At 38.9% G+C, this 22,086-nt stretch overlaps 1 protein-coding gene across 2 annotated transcripts in view; it reads right to left on the bottom strand.

Moving 5' to 3' along the window:
• The window catches only part of cdc5l (CDC5 cell division cycle 5-like (S. pombe)), a 58,404-nt gene that overhangs the window by 26,890 nt on the left and 9,428 nt on the right, over positions 1-22,086 (bottom strand). Inside the window, exons 2-9 of one of the 2 annotated variants that reach the window (XM_072251453.1) lie at positions 20,965-21,068; positions 20,505-20,564; positions 16,267-16,428; positions 14,483-14,610; positions 11,446-11,545; positions 8,558-8,776; positions 7,319-7,463; positions 6,882-7,070 (exon numbers count right to left, since the gene is read on the bottom strand). In XM_072251453.1, the coding sequence (XP_072107554.1) occupies positions 6,882-7,070; positions 7,319-7,463; positions 8,558-8,776; positions 11,446-11,545; positions 14,483-14,610; positions 16,267-16,428; positions 20,505-20,564; positions 20,965-21,068 (1,107 nt within the window). The remainder of the gene's footprint in view (positions 1-6,881; positions 7,071-7,318; positions 7,464-8,557; positions 8,777-11,445; positions 11,546-14,482; positions 14,611-16,266; positions 16,429-20,504; positions 20,565-20,964; positions 21,069-22,086) is intronic. The other variant, XM_072251454.1, reaches the window with a different exon arrangement.

The raw sequence follows: 22,086 nt of genomic DNA, 5'->3' as shown, positions 1-22,086 counted from the left end.
GTTTGCATGCGACAGCGGCCACACCCCGGGCAACGGCTTCGGCAAGCCGGCTAAACCAGGTGAGGGTAGCCGACGGGTCTCAAACCCTCGGTGAGATAGTGAGTTGTCTATCCCAGCATGTGAAGACAGACTCCGGTGGATTGAGCGGACGAGACCAATGGAAGGTCCAACGGTCAAGAAGGCGGTCTCTGCAAGTGTCGTGGAACGTGTAGAGCAGGACAAGACACAGAAGACGTCCTGGCCATCCACTGCGCCTAGTCCCATCTCCAGCCGTCTTGACTCTGTCTTGCCACTGGATCCAGATGGGAATTGGGAAGACAGAGTGAGGCTGACGCTGCGCAACTCTCCCTCACTTAAATCCAAATCATGCGCTGGTCTCAACACCATCTGGTGTCGAGGTCCTCATCGACGTCGACGATGGATGAATAGCAGAATAGAAGCTGTCCTTGAGCCTAGTAGTTGGAGCTCTCTTCTCACTGTTACCATCAGGAAGGTACAAGAATCTCAGGACCCACACCGCCAGGTTCAGGAGCAGTTATTACCCTTCAACCATCAAGGCTCTTGAACCAGTAGAGATAACTTCACTTGCCTCATCACTGAGCTGCTTCCACAACCTATGGATTCACTTTCAAGGACTCTTCATCTCATCTTCTCAAGATTTATTGCTTATTTATTTTTCTTTGTACATTGTCTTTTGCACACTGGTTGTTTGCCCACCCTGTTGGTTGCGGTCTTTTATTGATTCTACTACGGTTCTTGGATTTACTGAGTATGCTCGCAGAAAATGAATCTCATGGTTGTATATGGTAACATAAGTACTTTGATAATAAATTTACTTTCAACTTTGCTTATTTTCAGGCTTTTGTATATATTGCCTGACTGAAGGGAGGAGGAGAGAGAATGTATATGGTAGGAGGGGGTCTTCGATTATGCTGGCTGTTTTTTTCCTAAGGCAGTGAGAAGTTTAGACTGATCTGGGTCTACAACTCTGCAATTTCTTGCCATCTTCGGCAGAACAAAATCATACCAAGCCATGATGCATCTGGATAGAATGATTTCTGTGGTGCAGCTACAGTGTAAAAATTTTGGTGAGGGTCGAAGGGGACATGCCGAATTTCTTTAGCCTCCTAAATGAAGGAATGGTGCACTTTCTTAACAATAGCATCAATAGCACCAGAACAAGTTATCGATTATACCCAAGAACTTGAAACTCTTATCCATCTCCATCTTAGCACTCAGTTTCCAAAAAACAATGACCGACTCTTTTGTTTTGCTGACAATGAGGGAAAGGTTGTTGTCATGACACCATGCTCTCTACCTTCTCCATCTAATCCATCTCATTGTTATTTAAGATCTGGCCCGCTCATCTTCAAACTTTTTGATGGAGTTAGAGCACAATCTGGCCAGACATTTGTGAATGTAGGGAGAGTAAACCACGAGGCTAGGACACAGCCTCGTAGGGAACTGGTGTTGACAATAATCATAGCAGAGGTGTTGCTGCCCATCTTTACTGATTGCGGTTAGTTAATCAGGAAACCAAGCAACCAGCTGGAAAGGGAGTTCCAGTGCTGCATTTGTTTGGAATTGAAGACAGAGCTACAGTTGGTAAATAGGACTCTGGTGCAGGTGTTATCTGCATGCTCCAGAGGTGAGTATACGGCCAGGAAGATAGCACCTCCCATGAACCTGTTTCAGAGGTAGTTGCATTACAGAGTGTCATAGTGTTCTGGGAGGTTGGAGCTGACATGTGCCAAGACCAGTCTCTCAAAGCATTTCGTATGCAATATTAAGTCCCTTAGTCTCAAAAAACTAAAAAACCTAATGGGGTGACCTATAATTATGTATTGTAAAATAAACGTATTTTAAATACATGTTATCTACATGCGAAATACATGTTAGTAAGGAAGTGGTGTTAGGTAAATTGAAGGGATTAAAGGCAGATAAATCCCCAGGGCCAGATGGTCTGCATCCCAGAGTGCTTAAGGAAGTAGCCCAAGAAATAGTGGATGCATTAGTGATAATTTTTCAAAACTCGTTAGATTCTGGACTAGTTCCTGAGGATTGGAGGATGGCTAATGTAACTCCACTTTTTAAAAAAGGAGGGAGAGAGAAACCGGGGAATTATAGACTGGTTAGCCTAACATCAGTAGTGGGGAAACTGCTAGAGTCAGTTATCAAAGATGTGATAACAGCACATTTGGAAAGCGGTGAAATCATCGGACAAAGTCAGCATGGATTTGTGAAAGGAAAATCATGTCTGACGAATCTCATAGAATTTTTTGGGGATGTAACTAGTAGAGTGGATAGGGGAGAACCAGTGGATGTGGTATATTTGGATTTTCAAAAGGCTTTTGACAAGGTCTCACATAGGAGATTAGTGTGCAAACTTAAAGCACATGGTATTGGGGGTAAGGTATTGATGTGAATAGAGAATTGGTTAGCAGACAGGAAGCAAAGAGTGGGAATAAACGGGACCTTTTCAGAATGGCAGGCAGTGACTAGTGGGGTACCGCAAGGCTCAGTGCTGGGACCCCAGTTGTTTACAATATATATTAATGACTTGGATGAGGGAATTAAATGCAGCATCTCCAAGTTTGCGGATGACACGAAGCTGGGTGGCAGTGTTAGCTGTGAGGAGGATGCTAAGAGGATGCAGGGTGACTTGGATAGGTTGGGTGAGTGGGCAAATTCATGGCAGATGCAATTTAATGTGGATAAATGTGAAGTTATCCACTTTGGTGGCAAAAATAGGAAAACAGATTATTATCTGAATGGTGGCCGATTAGGAAAAGGGGAGCTGCAACGAGACCTGGGTGTCATTATACACCAGTCTTGTACTCGTTGGAATTTAGAAGATTGAGGGGGGATCTTACTGAAACATATAAAAAAGGGATTGGACAGGCTAGATGCAGGAAGATTGTTCCCGATGTTGGGGAAGTCCAGAACGAGGGGTCACGGTTTGAGGATAAAGGCGAAGCCTTTTAGGACTGAGATTAGTAAAAACTTCTTCACACAGAGAGTGGTGAATCTGTGGAATTCTCTGCCACAGGAAACAGTTGAGGCCAGTTCATTGGCTATATTTAAGAGGGAGTTAGATATGGCCCTTGTGTCTAGGGGGATCAGAGGGTATGGAGGGAAGTCTGGTGCAGGGTTCTGAGTTGGATGATCAGCCATGATCATAATAAATGGCGGTGCAGGCTCGAAGGGCCGAATGGCCTACTCCTGCACCTATTTTCTATGTTTCTATATAAACCTGAATCTTAGCAGTCTAACTTCACAGAAAGTACAACATAATTTGACAATTTTGGAAAAGTCAATGTGAGGACTAAAATCTCCACAACTTCATCTAAGATATGGACCTCATTCAAAACATGAACATACTATTTACTCACCCATATAAAGTCACGTGTTTTTCAGTAATTAGTGAAATGCAAGCAAAATATTTGCAAGATACTGCCACATAATAGCAATGCACCACAGTCATAGAGTCATAAAAATGTAGAAAAAGGCCCTTTGGCCCAACTTATTCATACTGACAAAGGTGACTTCCTGAGCTCATCCATTTGCTTTTAGTCTAGAACCTTATAAAAATTTCCTATTCACACACCTGTCCAAATGTCTTTTAAATATCTGACAAGGTGCCACACGAAGCTGCTTAACTAGGTAAGATGCTATGGCGTTACAAGAAAGATACTGGCATGGAAAGAGGAATGGTTGACGGGCAGGAGGCAGCGACTGGGAACAAAGGAGGTCTTTTCTAGTTGGCTGCCTGTGACTAGTGGTGTTCCTCAGAGGTCAGCATTGGGACCACTACTTATCACATTGCTTGTCAATGATTTGGATGATGAAATTGATTGGCTTTGTGGCAAAATTTGCTGACGATACGAAGATACGTGGGGGGGTAAGAGTGAGGAAGCAATATGTTTGCAGCAGGACTTAGACAAATTGGAAGAACGTGCAAAAAGTGGCAATGTTAGGAAATATACGATAATGCATTTTTGTAAAAGGAACCAATAGTGTGGACTTTTATCTAAATGGGGAGGTGCAGAGGAACTTAGGAGTCCTTGTGCAAGACTCCCAGAAGGTTAATTCACAGGTTGATTCTGTGGTAAAGGCGGCAAATGCAATGTTAGCATTTATTTCAAGGGGAATAGAATATAAGAGCAAGGAGATAATGCTGAGGTTTTATAAGACACTAGTAGGCCACACTTGAAGTACTGTCAACAGTTTTGGACCCCATACTTCAGAAAGGTTGTGATGTCATTGGAGAGAGTCCAGAGGAGGTTCATGATGATGAATCCAGGAATGAAAGGGTTAACATGAGGAGCGTTTGGCAGTTTTAGGCCTGTACTCACTGGAATTCAGAAGAATGCATGGGGATCTCATTGAAACCTACCAAATGTTGAAAGGGCTAGGTAGGGTTGATGTGTCCTATGGTGGGGTATCCAGAGCCTCAAAATTGAAGGATGGCCTTTTAGAACAGAGATCAGGAAGGATTTTTTTTAAGCCAGAGAGTAGTGAATCTGTGGAATGCTCTACCACAGACTGTGGTAGAGACAAACTGCATGGGTATACTTAAGGTGGAAGTTGATAGTTTCCTGATCAGTCAGGGCATCAAAGGATATGACAAGAAGGCAGGTGTATGGGGTTGAGTGGGATCCGGGATCAGCCATGATGGAATGGCAGAGCAAACCCAATGGGCTGAATGGGCTAATTCTGCTCCTATAGTCTAAATGTTGTTATTGTACCAACCTCTACAATGTCCTCTGGCAGCTTGTTCCATATACGGACCACCTTCCACATGAAATTGCAGCCCCTCACACATTGAACCAATAACCACTTATTTTAGTCTCCGCTACTCTGGGAAAATATCGTGGCCACACACCTTGTCCATGCCCCTCATGATTTTTTTGAGCCTTTGAGTCAAACGTCATCCTCCCTAACTCTAAGGAAACAAGTTCTCCAGTCCAGCAACATCTATTTGGTCTTTGCTGCGCTCTCTCTAGCTTAATCTCAGCTGTCCTATAGTATAGCAACCAGTACTACACACAATGCTCCAACTGTGACGACACCAATGTCTTGTACAGTTACAACATAATGTTATCATTCGTGGACTCAATCCCCCTCTTCACCATCCAGTCTAACTTTGTTATTTTCAGGGAACTATGCACTTTCACCCCAAGATCACTGCTCTCCAACACTCCTCAGGGCCTTACTATTCACTATGTATGCCCGAGTCTGGATGTTGGCAGGTAGATTTGGTGACTTGGTTCATCGTCTCCAAGCAATGCTACCAAGTGGACCAATCACAGTTGTTGCGGTCTGCGTTGCCGTGATACATGGTTACATTTTTGGGGAGGTGCACGTCAGGCTATGGCATAGGGTACGCGGCTACGCCGTATTTACGGCGTAGATTCGACGCAGAAGTATAAATTGGCCTCTAAGGTCCATGTGAACAACATCTATGCTCTGCCCTTATCAATCCTCTTGGTCACCTCCCAAAAACACTCAAATTCATGACACACGATTTTCCATGCACAAAGCCATGCTGACCATATCTAATCAAGTCCTTGCCTTTTCAAATGCAGGTCGATTACCTGTCTCTCAGAATCCCCTCTGGTAACTTTCTCACCAGTGAAGTTAGGCTCACCAGCCTGTAGTTGCCTGGCTTGTCCTTGCAGTCTTTCTTAAATAAAGGCACAACATTAGCCACCTCCAGTCTTCACCAGTGACTAACAAAGATTAAAAAAAAAACTATGCCAAAGATTGAGTAATTTCTCCCTTCGCTTCTCACTCTGTCCAAGTATACAACTGATCAGGCACGGAAAGATATACCCAACTTGATGCATCTCAAGATTGTCAACAACTCCTCCTGCACAATGTAGTTATGTTTTAGAACATCAGTTTTTCTTCTTGAACTCCATAGGTTCCATGGCCACAGTAATACAGTAAATACAGATAAGAAGTATTCAGTTAAGACCTCATCCATATCTTTTGGTTCCACACATAGACAATCACACTGACCCCTAAGACAACCTATTCTCTCCCTAGGTACCCTTTTGCTCTTAATATACTGTTGGAACCTTTCAAAATTCTCCTTTACCTTATCTGCCAAGAGTATTCCATGTCCTGATTTTGCCCTTCTGATCTCCTATAGCTGAGGTTTCGGTAGCAAACAAGTAAGCTACAATTGTCAATGAAACATCAATAATTCCTTTCCTCTCACAAACGCTGCTTAATCCACTGAGTTCTTCCAGCCTGTTGCTCCAATTTTAAAATCTGCAGCCTCTTGCATTTCTGCTGAGGTTTCAGTCTTCTTTTACTGCCTCATTTCCGTTTTTATAGAATATAAGAGTTAGTTCAGCCCACAAAACTGTGGCAAACCAAGTAAATTAGTAATCAAATGGCCAACTAAATTAATCCCCTCTGCCATATCCTTCTATTTTCCTCACATTCATGCATCTTAAAAGTCTCTAATGTATCTGCCTCTACCAATAACCCAGCAGCACATCCCAGGCACCCACCACTGTGTGTGTGAAAAAACTTGCCTCCTCACATCTCCTTTGAAATAACCCCCTCTCACCTTAAATGCATGCGCTCTTCTATTAGACATTTCAAATCTGGGAAAAAGGTACCCTGCCTATGCCTCTCATAATCTTATAAATCTCTATCAGATTTCCCCTCAGCCTCTGCCACTCTAGATAAAACAACCCATTATCTTAATTGTTCTTTACCAGTCCAATTATAAATATGAATTAAAAACTATTTGCTTCTTGTATTGCAGCCATCCCTAACTGTACAATACACTCCAGGTATAAAACTTAAGTACAACAGGCTACGATACAAAGCTAAATGACCTTGAGTTAATTTGGTTTGATTACCTGAAGAATACGATCCTGTGCTGCAGGAGTACGTGCAGTTCGCAAACTCAAACCAGTATTGGCAACGTTATATTCAGAAAGAAGAGCGTTGGAAGCAGAATTTGGCATTCCCGATTCTTCTACAGTTTGGCAGGCTATTTCACTCGCCTGACCAATTTTGACCACTTCTTCCAGTTCAGCATCAGAGATCTTTTTAAAAAAAGAACAGTTTTTTTTAATTAGTGGTTAACAAAGCTTCATTCAGTTTTACACTTCTATTAATTACTATTATTAAATGGGCATATGAAACCAGTTGAATGATATTCATCTAACAAAGAATTTAACAAAGCACTAGGTGAGGTACAAGTATTCTCAAATTTCTGGAAGAATGCAGTGTCAGTAGGGAAAGCACAAAAGATAAAACTATTACGTCTGTAGTGTTTGAGGTGGCCATTTACCTGTGGTGCAGGAAGAACTAGTTTACTTCTTTTCTTAGTAAACTCAGAGACGCCACTGATCTGTAATATAGCAGAGGGTAAATCAGATTCCTTCTTCTTTTTCAGACGCTGCTTATCTTTCTTCTGCTCTGCTTCTTCTTTCTCACTGAATAAAATAAAATAATATGAAAATGAACTTATCTGTATAGAGCTCTGAAATTTGGAAAGGTAATTCTAACTCAAAACGACTATAGCTTATTTTTCACTTAACTACTTACATGTATTTTTAAAAGTGTCTTGGTATGATCAAGAAGCTCAAAACTGACATAATTCAACTTAAAAATATTTACTGAAACTGTTCTTATGAAACAATTAAACATATGATCTGCAAAAAAGCAGGATGAAAACTGCTGGCAAATTATATCTACTTTAAAACCCAAGTTACCTCTGGTATTTTGGATTACAATTCTACGAGAAATAAACAGCTCAGTGAAAACTGACACTATAAATTTGGTGCAGTCTTTCATTGATTCTGTTATGGTTATCATTCTATTATGGATTTTTTCAGTATGCCTGCAAGAAATGAATCTCAGGGTTGTATATGGTAACATACATGTATTTTGATAATAAATTTACTTGGAACTTGTTCTGCATTCATAAACTGTGTTCCACTAAATTTGAAAGTGTCATTGTCACTGATGGACACAATTTCTCAATGTAATGAAAGTTAAAGACATCTCATTAAACTTTATTTTTTAATTCAGAGATATAACAGATATAGGCCCTTCCAGCTGTGTGCTGCCAGCAAATCACAGGACAATTTACAATGACCAATTAACCTACTAACTGGACCGTCTTTGGACTGTGGGAGGAAACTGGAAAACCTAGAGCATAAACAATGACATCTTCTATTGCTTCGCAGATGACTGAGAGTAGGTGGAGCAGGATATAGTTAGCGAGATTAGATTAATGCTGTTTTTTGAGAGTAGGCTATACTAGTGTAAAAACTATATCAGGTAGATGCCACTGTTTTAAATGTATTGGAATAGCTTGTCCAGAGGTGCAGCTAGTTCTCAAGCACTAGGGCAAGTGTTTTAAGTCTAGGGGGAAAACCTAAACTGTATGTCCTAACGTGTATAAATCTCAACAAAAACCTCTGTATAATGAAGCAGTAAATATATAATGCACATAATGTAATTAAAAAACTTAAAAATGTAATAAAGTACAGTAATAACAATTTAGCATTTTGCTGCAACTTACGATCTTAGCTCTCCATCCAGATGTTGCTGGCGAAGTCTTTTGAAGTCTGGTTCAAGTGTTTGATAGTTTTCCTCAGCGGTATCATAAAAGCCTGGAGCAGGTTTCTTTTCAAAGGGGATTTCAGCATTATAATCCACTCCCCTCTTCTTTTTTCGTTTCTTCTGTATCTCTATGCCAGCTGCTCGCAATTCTCTGCGCTTCTGAAGTGCTGCCAGTCGTCTATCACAATTGAACAGTACGAAGATTTTTATTTAACTAAGTTCTCACCACTTAAAATTTCATTTGATTATAAACTCTGTTTGATATTGAATAAGATAAATACCAAGAAGATAGAATATAATTATAGCTTATTAGTGTACCAGTTAGGAAAGGGATTGACAGGATCAATTCCGAAACCTCTCATTATATAAAGATCAACAAATACTCATTCTACGTTATGCGAGTATTATGAATACTCAGAAAGTCTCAGGCTACTGCTCTGGGGAGAGAAATCGTTAATTTTTCGGATTGATGGCCTTTCATTGGAACTGTCGTACCTGCTGAATATTTCCAACTTCTAAAGTTTTTTACTTTTTGATTATAGTTTAATGAAACACTGCCATTTCTCTTCCAACAATGCCACCCATGAAGAACCACTGCTCCTCTCTCTGGTCTAATTCTGATGAAGAAGTCAATAACCTGAAATGTTAACACTTTCTCTCTCTACACCCCCCACCCCACAGATACTACCCACTCTGCTGAGTCCCTCCAGCATTTTCACATTTTATGTCAGGTTACCAGCATTTACAGGTTGTCACTTTTTAAGTTTGTGAAAGTTTATTACGAAACAACAGAATATCGTTAATCTCAACAGGCTGTGGGATAAGTTTGTAATATATCAAATATTTTAACAAATTGTGCACTATTATGTTTAAAAAGTTTCTATTTTAAACTGCTTCATAGACCCAAGTTTAATATTGACTTTGAGGTGAATAAGATTCATTTTTTGAGATTTTTCTTCTGTTATAAATGGTCATCATGTTAACATTAATCAGTCCCACTAGTTGAAATATTTAGGTTTAAAATAAGCAATCACTAACGTCAGACCAGAATCAGAATCAGATGCAAATATTAGCAGTGACATACGGCATAAATATTGTTATTTTGTGGTAACAGTACAGTGCAAAAATATTACTGTTACAATAATAAACAAGCAGATCAAAATAGTTCATGGACCGCTCAGGAATCTGATGGCAGAGGGGAAGAAGCTGTTATTAAGACGTTGTGTGCCCATATTCAGCAGTGCCAATTTCCAAAACTGGTTATGTGAAATATGTAGAAATTAACAGAAATATTACAGATTTAGTTTACTTTAGTGGAGTTTAAGATAACGTTTATGCTGGAGAGAAAGATTCACATTTTATTAATGTTAAGGGATAATCTGGTCCTGAATAAGGATCCACAATACAGCATGCTTTTAGCAACAAAACCATATTCAGATTAAAATAAATTATTAAGATCCATATCCAGAAATACTGTAAACGCTTAGGAGATTTAACACAAACCACCATTTCAAGAGGAGCTTATTAACAATAATGATCCCTACTAAAGCAATCACTTTATAAATTCATAGATAATTGCCATAGTGGATTGACATTGGCCATTTTAACATCTACAATTCCTACACTATCTTCTCCAACAGATTAAAACAAAAGTCTAATAAAATCAAGAATATATTTTTTTAAATGCTTGAATAAGATATGTCTATTGCTTTCAAAGACACCATTTAATAACCACTCTGTTAATGATTTTGAACTGTTTAGCTTATTTGTTAGAGGGCACCTAAGAGTCAAACATATTACTGAGGATTTTGAATCATATTTAAGTAACATTGGGTTAACTTTAGAAGATTATTTATTTTTCACTAAATAACATTACTGAATGAATTGGATTCCCCACCAACTTTCTTGGGTAAAGGAAATGACCAGTGATGAAATTCCAGTGCAGCAGTACAGTTTGGCTGAAGAAAGAGAAGGTGAACACACGAAACAGGACGGCACGTACAGCTTTTCTTGCCTCGTGTCTGACTTATCATTCAATTACATCATGGTTGTTCTTTTGTCCCTGCACAAACCTCACATTCCTTGACTCCCTCACTAACCAAAGATCTAGCAATCTCTGCATTGCATTTACTCAGTGACTTAGCCTCTACGGGCCTTCTGTACAGTGAATCCAAATTCTCATTTCAATGTTTGACTTTAGAGAGGGAATATCTATAATAGTCATTTCAAAGTCACTAGTAGGATAAAAGAATAAAAAAATCAGTGTCACTCCAAGAATACTCGAGATCCACCTATTCACAATCGACATCAACAATTATTGTACAGAGATACCCTAGGTTACAAATGGCATGACTTTTGGAAATTTGACTTTACACAAATCCTCCCATACATTTTTAAAGCAGGTAATAATAAAATCTTTCATGTAATTATTTAATAATCAGATATAGTACATATTTCACTAGTTTAATTATATAGTACGTTAGGTAGATTTTCATTGGAATGAAAGAAGTATAACGTGTATGTGGAGCAAAATATGATTAGCTATGAAAAGTTGACTTTTCTGACTTAATGACGAAATGAGCTCACAGAAAGTTCTCAGGAAGAGAACCCTCTTGTAACCTCGGGTTGCCTGTGTAAACTTAATTAATTAGTTTATTGATTTTGAAGTTGTCCATTATTATTGATAACAAGCTATCCATACTACCTTTTCAGTTTGTACAAAAATGTCCACTAAGTACACACAAATAGGCAAGCACATATGCTTCTTGGTTAATATGGGGAATTTCTGTCTAATGGAAGATTGAGATGTTAAAAATGATGCAGATTATGCTGTATACAATGACTAACCTGGCTTCTTCAAGCTGCTTTTCTCGTGCTTTTCTTTTGGCTTTCTTGCCTTGAGTATTGGCCAAACGAGCTCTTGCCTCAGAGAGCATTTCAAGTTCATCTAAAAACAAAAATACATTTTTTTATGTAATCCCATGTAATCTAAAATCAATACTCTAGAATCAATACTTCCTTGGTAAATAAGGTTGAGAAGAAGGGAATAAACAAAGTTGAAAATACTCAACATTATAAAATTTCTATTTAGCTGATTCTAAAAGTATTTTTTATAAACTTCCCACACTCAAAAACTTCAGCATGCCTATAACTTCTTTATTTCTGTTACCTAACGTGATTAATCTCATTGGATACGAGTGGCATTTTTGTTGCAGGTTCAATCATCATTTTCATTAAATATTTTGCGGCTTCTTAACCTTTTCTTACTTACTAAAACACAGGAGGACATTTGGTCAATGGAATCTAAGCTAGCTCCTGTATTCCTACGTTATATTGCTTCAGACTGCAATTTTTCTTTTATTCTTTGCCACTTATCCATATTACTGTATCTAACTGAATCTACTAGCATGTCTTTGCTATTCCATTTTTTAAAGCAAAAAATTCTTTCATAACTCGAAGACACATTTTTCCAAAGAAAAAAAAATTTAAAAATTATATAAAATTTTTTTTTAAATTATATTAAAAAATTGGAAAATTTATTTTTGTACTTACAGCCATAGTCATACAGCATTAAAACAGGCCATTCAGCCCATCATGTCCACACTGACTAGTGAGCATCCATCTGCAGGAATCCCACCTTCCAGCACTTGTCTCATACCCTTCAATGCCCAGACAATTTAAGTACTCATCTGGACACCCCATAATACTGTTCACAACTCTGCTTCCACCACTCTAGCAACAGTATATTCCAGCTATCTGTCACCCTGAATGAACAGAGTCACCCTCAAATCCACTGTAAATCTCTTTCCTATTACTCTGAATCTGTGTCCTCTAGATTATTCATCTATGGTAAGAGAAAAAGATTTCTGGAGTCAACTCTGTTTATACCCTCTTCATTTTAAATACCTCAATCATGTCCCTTCTCTACTGCAGGGACAATAAACCAACTCTCTAGTCAATATTCATAACTAATATGTTCCAACAGAGGTCTGACCAATATTTTATAAAGATGTGGCATAACGTTCCTGCTCTTGCATTCAATGTTCCAACTAAAGAATAACATACCACATGCCTTTTTAAACCACATTATTGAACTAGGCTGCCAGCTTGAAAGTTGTTTGGATTTGCACACTAACATCCCTTTATTCCTCAATACTCCCAAGGACCTTGCCATACATAGTCAAGTCCCAGCATTATGAACACTCCCTGTAGGAGCCTTGTGTCTATTTTCTGTCTGCATTGTATTTTGTGTTGTGCATTTATGTTTATTATGGTAGGCAGTCATATGACTGGGGGCATGGTAGAAGTAAAGAGCTTACTGACAAAAGCATGAATTTGTAACCAAACTCTTCTTGGGAGTGACACACATCAAAATTGCTGGTAAACACAGCAGGCCAGGCAGCATCTCTAGGAATGATTGGGATGATTATTTTTTGTTGATCGCATAATTACAGTTAAACTCACTCAACTTCACTTAAATCAGCTTAAATTTGCTTAATTATGCTAATACTGTTTAATACGCTAAGACTGTTTATTTTGTTATATCGCTAGTTTTAGATTCATTAGTTTTATTGCTTCAACATTGTTTGTTTTGCTAGTTTCCTAATAAAGGATTGAATATATTCTTTGACTTTGGAGCCTTGCTGTTATTGGATTGGAAAGCTCATCATACAGGAACAACCCCCACCTCCACCGTGCTTAGCCTGTAAGCCATGTTAATTTGCTCGCTACACTCCCAAAACTATCATCTCACACTTAACAGGGTTAAACTCCTATTTCAAAATTCACAGTTCAAAATAAATTTATTATCAAGGTATGGGTACGTTACCATATACTACCTTCAGATGCATTTTCTTGCGAGTATTTACCGAAAAATACAATAGAATTTCATGAAAAACTTTACATTAACAATGAATGACAAACAACCAATGTGCAAAAGACACTTCTTGTTTACTGCTTCTCAGCCTACTTCATCAACACATCACTATCACATTGTAGTACAAGACTACCCTACAACTCCAGCAACCCGAGTGTAACCTGCAAATTTACTGATTATGCCCCCTACCTCCACATGCAGATTATTCAAGGACCCCAGCTTTGAGGTCTGATACTCCCAGACATTTAAGTATGTACTTGAGCACTTGAATGATCAAGGCATGGAAGGCTATGGATCAAGTCCTGAAAAATGAGATTAGTATTGATATGCATTTGATAGTCAGCATGGACATGGTATACATTTCTTGCTGCATAACAATATAACCGCGTATCTGAAACCCTGTATTGTTGTTTCCTTCTCCAGTATCGAAGTTAGTCTATTCACTAATGATATCCTATATAATTGTGATAATGACAATCTATCTGCTTTAGCTTTTCTCTACCTGCTTACTGCTGTTCATGTGGTTGACCATTGATACCTCTTTATCACCTTTCAGCTGGGCGGCACTTTTATCTGATTTCATTGTTATCCACGGCTGCCACCAAACATGACTTCTCTTCCAAGCCTGGTACTGTAGGTCATATCTCAAGGAGCTGAAGATATTGTATTAAATATGCTACATAAATGGAATGTTTTATTGCTGAGGAGGGGAGGACACCATGAGCCTCTCTCCTCCCCACAGGCTAGCCTTGAAGCAATACACAAGTTCTGTTGTACTTCTCACTGCATCTCTTCTCCATCCCTTCTTCCACTTGGTTCAAGCAGCACACCCCTCCATCCCATAATTTCTTTTTAACTAGGCATTGCAAATGTCAGGTTCCTCACAAGGAGGTCACAGAGCTGAATTATATGTAACAATATACTGTAATATGTTGCTGCAGTATTTTTTTTCAGTGCTGAGTGACAAATCAATTGCTGAAAAGTATATCAAGCTTAACTCAGAAATACCTTCATCCATATCAACTGGATCAGGCCTGGCTGGCTTAGTTTCTGGGTTTGGATCAATTTCACCAGGCTTCAGCTTTCGAGGATCATCAGCAGCTTCCTCTTCTTGATCTCTTTGGGCAGCCTTATCTCTGAAATATGTCCCAACACCACTGTCAGCTGCATAACTGATTTTTCAATTATTTTCTTGAAACATCAATTTATAAAAAAAAAATCAAACTGAGCACCAAAGATGTTTTTTTAACCATAATTTGGTTACAAATATAAACAATAAAAATAAATTTGCTAAAGAAAATGATTACTCCAGCCATATAGGACGGTGTGTTACATATTACAATGGCAAAATGATAGTATTCCTCTAGGAAAGGATAATATACAAATGTTTTCACATCATTCATTAGAATTCAAATTGGCAGCAACAAGTTAATGAACAAAATAATATGTCATTATTGCAAAATATAAGGCTGCAGTGATAAACAAGAATCATCTACATCCATACAGATATCCTTAAAATATCCAAGGAAGACACGATTTGTGAATGAAACCACTCTCCATATAATGGTTAACAAGCCAATGAGCATTGGCAATTTGCTGGAAATCAAGCACAGCAAAATAAATTAACTATATAAAGTTTGTAACACTTTTGAGTCAGATTTGAAAAGCACGCTTATGGCAGCATTACACTGAAATAAAAATTCCCAACAGAAGGATAATATGTTATTGAATACTATTAAAATGTTGTTGGAAAGTAGGTTATTGAAGTATGGAATATATTTCTTTCAAATTAAAACTGCTTTCCATGATTCTTACTCTGCACAGATTCAATTACTATCTGAGGATTTCTGCAGTTCATTTTTGTCTTCCCTTTCCTTTTGTAGTTACTCAAACAAGATACAAGTTTTTCTTTCTGCTGAATACAAAAGGAATAACTAAATGGAATGCAGTAAAACTGGAATTGAATTGAATTGACTTTATTTCTCGCATCCTTCACATACATGAGGAATAAAAGTCTCCATCTGAAAGTGTAATTTATAGTAATTTGCAATAAATAATATGTACAGCAGAACAGTCAATATAGCTTAGAAATATCTTAGAAAATCAACATCATGTGAATCAAACAAGAGATTCTGCAGATGCTGGCAATTTTGAGCAACACACAAAAAATGCTGGAGGAATTCAGCAAGACAGGCAGCATACATGGAGGGAAATAAACAGTCGTTGTTTCAGGCCAAGATTCGTCAGTGTCTTGGCCTTAAATGTCAACTGTTTATTGCCCTTTATGAATGCTGCCTGATTTGCCAAGTTCCTACAACATTCTGTGCGCAACACCACGTGAATCCTTGATTATGAAACACCTGCCTTTCAATTCCAAACGAAAACCTAACTAAATAAAACAAGAATGTCATAGGTTTTAAATGACTCACAGTTGCAGGGACCCAGATTTGATGGTGGTGGTGGGTGCTATCTGTTTGGCAGCCACATGTTCTCAATGGTTGAGAGGATCTAATGGGTACTTTGTTTCTTCCCACAACGCAGAAACGTACAAGCAGTTTAGCTGGTTAATGTTTGTTACTCCGTAGTGTAGGTAAAAAGAATTGAAGAGGATTTCATGAGTGAGCAAAAGAGAATAAGTTGGCTATGGGGGTGGGGGGGGGGGGGAGGCAGCAGGAATGGGATTGATGTGATTTGCTCATTTGGGAGCCAGAATGTACTTGACAAGCCAAATACCGTTTTTCGGTGTTGTAATAAGTAAAAGCTAAAAATGTCAAGAAAAATTTTCAACTTACAGAAGATATTCATAATGTTCCAAGCACTGGGCTGCTGTTCGGCCAATTATTGGAGCAATGGTCCGCCACTGGGTTGGCATGAGCTTTGCCAAGTGAAGCAACTTCTCCTCCTCCTCCCTTGACCATTCTGTCTTCTTGATACTTGGATCCAACCACTCATACCTTGTTTGCAAAAAAAAAGATTTTGTTAGGACAGATATGGAACTCTAATGCTGTGATTTAGAGCTATTCTAAAAAAAACATGCAGCAAAATATTCAAATGTTTTGTTTTACTTATTTGCTCAAAGGCGGAGGAGATCGGTAGCAATGCTGACATTTATTATCCATTCCTTATCGCCCAGAACTCAGGAGTTAGTTAAGAGGCAATCACATTAATAAACCTGGAGTCAGAGGTATAAGATTTTTCTTCCCTGAAGGACATTTACGAACCAGTTGATTAAAGTATATAATTGATGTCTACTTTACAAGTTAAAATATGATCAAATATGTCAGCGATTCCCAACAGGGGCAGTTACATGTCCTACGGGGGTGTTAGGGGAAACAGAAGTCATTGGGGGCAGTAAGTGGCACCCTAACTATGGCACTATAATTATGAGACCTCCCGTGGTTGGTCAATCGCGCTAACTGGTACAGTACAAACATAGCTTGCAGAACATCAGCTCTATCACGACTAAAATTCAATTTCCAATCTGAACCCTTGTCAACGTAATTTTTGCTGTTATGATTGCCTTCATCTTTGCTACCACAGTTCCAATCGTGTCAACTCACTGCTGTCGTCAACATCCGATAGGCATTCACAGTTTGTGTTAATTTTTTAATTTTAATTTAGCCCCCATAATGATGGATAGATACATACAGTGTGATCTCTATGAGGCTGAAGGCAGTGAAGCCTTGAATTCTAATCCTGCTAAGAAACAGAAACTACAGAAAGTGCATCAATACGATGTTACATACCTGGAGTATGGTTTTATTCCAGTCCCGTCTGATCAGTAATGACTTTATTTGTAATACTGCACTGTCTAATGAAGTCATAAAGCCATCAAGATTGCAGGAACACTTCCATAAGACACCCTAGAAAGGCTCCTTATGGTATTACTTAGTTCCAGAAGATGAAAGAAGCATTTGAAAAGCGTTGCATACTTGAGTCATTTGTCAAGTAAGCTAAAAGTGACCTTAATAGTGGTTTCATTGCTTCTTATAATATTTCCAAAATGATAGCAAAGTGTAGAGAATCTCATAAAATTGGTGAAACATTAATAATGCCTGCTGTATCAGCACTCACCACTGTCCTCAAAATGGATACCAGTATTTTAAAACCAAATCTTCTGAGTAATAACTCCATAGATTGTAGTATTGACAAAATGAGTAAAGACACTGAGTATCAACTATGCACAAAGTTACAAAAAAAAAACAGAATTTGGGAAACAGGTAGATAAGTCAACCGTGCGAGACAATGAGGCGTTGCTAATGGCATAAGTACGGTTTATCAAAATGTAAAAGTTTATGAAAAAACTCTCTTTCATAAAATGTTAAAAAAATCAATGGAGAATCAACCTACAACAAACTCAAAGTGTACATTGAGGATAAAAGTATTTCAATTAGGAATACTTCTATTTCTTGTGCAAAAGATAGAGCACCATATATGACAGGTAGCCATGCTGGTTTGCTGCATTTATGAAAAAAAAATTCCAAGTCTGTTTGCAATCCATTGCACAATTCATCATCAGCACCTTGCAGGCAAAAACCTCAGCCAGCAACTTCTTTCAAGCATGACTCTCATAACACCCGCTATCAACAAAATTAAACCTAATCCATTTCTCCAGTCATGCCAAAATAATGATGAAGAGTTTGAACTCTTGTGTCTTCACACTGAAGTATGTTGGCTGTCAAAAGGCTGAAGGCTAATGTTTAAAATGTTTCTCTGATCTTTTTGACACTGGTTGAAATTTTGCTCAAAGTTGACAAGAGGTTGGGAAACAAGATTGAACTTCTATGTGGCATCCTAATCTATCTGTTTGACAAAATGAACATTCTAAATATGAAAATGCAGGGTGGAAATTTCAATTTAATCCAAGCAAATCCAAGCAAAAAGTCCAGTGTCCACTTCTATTGGAAAATCTGAAATATATACGCAAAACATTGGGAGAAGAATGGTTTTAGTTCCCCTGCATGGTAAGTATGGCATTCTCTTTAACAGATGGTGATTTGCAAGAGTACTGCTTACACCTGCAGTCACTGAAGAAGGATTTTCAGAATCGATTTGAGGATTTGAACAATCTGGAAACTCCGGACAGGGTAATTAATTAATTTCTTTGCAAGTAGAAGAACAGGAAGAGAGCCTGCAAGTAGCATTGACATTCAGAATGATGAAGCAGCATAAAATGCTTTGCAAAAATGTCGGCTTTTGTGGTATACGGCTACACTACATACGAAGTTTATTGATCTTTGGAGAAGAGCCAGACTGTTCTTCCTTGCATTTCCATCCTCCTTCCTTGTTGAAAGAGGCTTCAGTACAGTGAACCACATAATCACAAAAAAACAGAAACTGCTTGGACATTGTTACACTTGGCTTTTACATTCACAACTTGAACCAAATATAACTCTTGTTAAAAGCTTTCAAGCTCTAGGATCACATTGATATTGAAGCTGCTGTACAGCACATAGCTACTATGTAAGTTAGGGTTAAAGACAATAATAATTTAAAGAAGAATAATTTTTCCTCATGTTAGCATAGGGTAGACATGTTTTACACTATGGGGGCGCCAGAAAGTATATTGTGCCTAAGAGTGGCATTGGCAATTATGAAGGTGCTTTAGGGGGAGAATTGGCAAGTATGAAAGTGCTTTAGGGGGAGAATTGGCTAAAAAAAGGTTGGGATAAAAAAAAGATGGCTGTGAGTGATATCTGTAATCTGTCAAGTAGGGGACCGTGCACAATTCTGATTTGGTGGATTTAGAAGTGAGAGTACGGAGGAACATCTGGTGAAACTTCTCAAATGGCCGCTTCGCTGCCGCTGCTACTGTGTGGTAACCGGAATCTCCGGAGCAGAAGGCCCCGAATCCTCGGCTTTGCTTGTTTCGGCGGCCGGGGCTGGGTCGAAGACGCTCGGGAGGCTGTATCGGAGGGGCAGGTCGGAGGCTTGAAGTTTTTCGATGTGGTCGGCTGTGGTATAACTCTTGCTAAAAGCTTTAGTGTCAGCTCTGGTCGGCTGCTTCCAAGGCACCGGCAGTTGTCGGTGCCTTGCAGGTTTATGGCAGGAAGTTTCTCCCTTTTGCCGCCTGCTATCGGGGACTCGGGAGTCAATCGGGACTTGAGACTTTTATTTACCGTGCCCATAGTCAGTTCTTTATCAAATTATGGTATTGCTTTGCACTGCTGTAACTATATGTTATATTTATGTGGCTCTGTCAGTGTTAGTCTTTGGTTTGTCCTGTTTTCTGTGATATCACTCTGGAGGAACATTGTATCATTTCTTAATGCATGTATGCATTTCTAAATGACAATAAAAGAGACTGAGTGTTCTCATAATATAAAATACTGAAATATATGATAGTCATTGTGTATGTGGAGGAGAAGATGGCGGCACGACGCAGCACGCGCAGCCTCTCCGGTGATGAGTATCTGTAATCTGTCAAGTAGGAGGCCGTGCACAATTCTGATTTGATGGAGGCAGACATGAGATCACGGAGGAACATCTGGTGAAACTTCTGAAATGCCTGCTTCACTGCCGCTGCTACTGTGTGATCCAAAATCTCCAGAGGGGAAGGCCCTAAATCCTCGGCTTTGCCCGTTGCTTGGCAGCTGGGGTCAAAGCGCTCAGCAGAGATGGTGCTTGGTGTCGGAGGGCTGGTCGGAGGCTCGAAGTTTTCGGATGGACTCAGAGTCGGACTGTGGTCGGGTGCTTCCAGGATGCTGCATCAGCAAGTCTGCGGCGCTGGAAGCTCATGGCAGGGAGAGTTTCTTCCTTCTACTGTCTGCGTGAGATGTTGGGGCTATCAGGACTTTGAGACTTTTTTTTTACCATGCCCATGGTCTGCTCTTATCAAATTACAGTATTGCTTTGCACTGTTGTAACTATATGTTATAATTATGTGGTTTTTGTCAGTTTTAGTCTTGGTCTGTCTTGTGTTTCTGTGATATCATACGGGAGGAACATTGTATCATTTTTAAATGCATGCATTTCTAAATGACAATAAACAAGGACTGAGTGTCCTCGTAATCTAATCTAATATCCTTACCATGTGATAATGAACAGCAGCTTGTACGGCCATGTGAAACTTCTGTAGTCCAGTGCTGCACTGTGTGAGTGGACATTCATCAGTAATGCAACATAGTTGGGTTTTCTTGAAGCTGGTCAGAATGTTTACCAAGACTCCAGTGCCAGAAGTTGCTCATGCATAAATCTTCAACCATTTTCATTCAGACCCTTGAAAATAATCATTTTTCCAGACCATACCACCAAATTCCATTTAACCCACTTTGCTAAATATTACATCATATTCTAACTGGTTCTGTAATTCTTAATTCACATTGTCCACAACTCATTAGGGTTAAGATTAGGGAGAAGAATGGGGTGGGAAGGTAATAGAAAATTCCACTGCTTGTCAAGTAAATTCATCTGCACAACAGCTATCTTGTGCTTGCTGACTAAATTAAGCATCAACATTGGATACAATGGAAAGAAAATGTCAAACATACCATCTAGCTTTACATTGTTTGGCTGACTTCCGATGTAATAGTGATGCAATACGTGACCACTGGTTTTTGCCATATTTCATAACGGCTGCTTTGAGAATTTCATCCTAAATAAATAGACAGCATGTTATTAATGACAAAACTGAAGCATAACTTTGTAAAGTGCAGAAATATTGCAAGTTATTCATTTTACAGAATCCAGACATGAATCTTCAGTTAGAATCAGTTTAAAAAACACATTGATTGTAAAATTAATATTATTTTAAATATGGTTTGTTCTTCCTCATTGTGAACTCTATTAGCACTCTCCGATGCAATTCTCTCTAAGTCCTGGGCTGTGCTTTCAGGTGAAGTCCATGAATAAAGAGCAAAAATGTCTAATGTAGGACAACAACCCAGTGATAGATAGTTAGATACTTCATTGATCCCAAAGGAAATCAGTGTCACAGTAGCATTACCAGTGCACAGATGTACAAATATTAGAAGAGAAGTAAGAAAGAATAAAAAAATAAGTTACCTCAAACAGTCTAACAGGAGGGGACCATCACTTCTCCGGCTATAGGTTAACTCATTATCGAGCCTAATTGCTGAAGACAAGAATGACCTCTTTGGAGCAGTGCAGTTGTCTTAGTCTATTTCTAAAAGTGCTCCTCTGTTCAGCCAAGGTGACATGCAGAGGATAGAAACATTGTCCAGAATTGTCAGGATTTTCTGTAGGGTCTTTTGTTCTACATAAGCCTCCAGTATGTCCGGTTTGACTCCTATAACATAATCAGCCCTTCTAATCGGTTTAGTGAGCCTGCTGGCATCATCCATGTTGATGTCATTGCACAGCACACCATCACATAGAAAATTGTACTGGTGACAACAGACTGATAGACCATGTGAAGGAGGGGCCTGCATACTTCAAATGACCTCAGTCTCCTCAGGAAGTAGAGATCTTACTGACAGTCAGTTGTCTCTCAAGAAAGGGAATGCAGGACGGAGGCTGAAGGAGCAGAGAAAGAAAGTAAAAGGAATGTGGCAAAAATAAATAAAACAGATATTGATTGTCTTCCTTACATGCCTAATCATGTATCACCAAGTTTAGCACTGATGCATGCTGGATTAAATTAGAATAATAAG

The sequence above is a fragment of the Mobula birostris genome, chromosome 2, assembly GCF_030028105.1.
Source record: "Mobula birostris isolate sMobBir1 chromosome 2, sMobBir1.hap1, whole genome shotgun sequence".
Classification (NCBI taxonomy): Eukaryota; Metazoa; Chordata; class Chondrichthyes; order Myliobatiformes; family Myliobatidae; genus Mobula; species Mobula birostris.
Note: the sequence above shows the minus strand (reverse complement) of the source record. Positions and strands in the feature narration are given on the sequence as shown.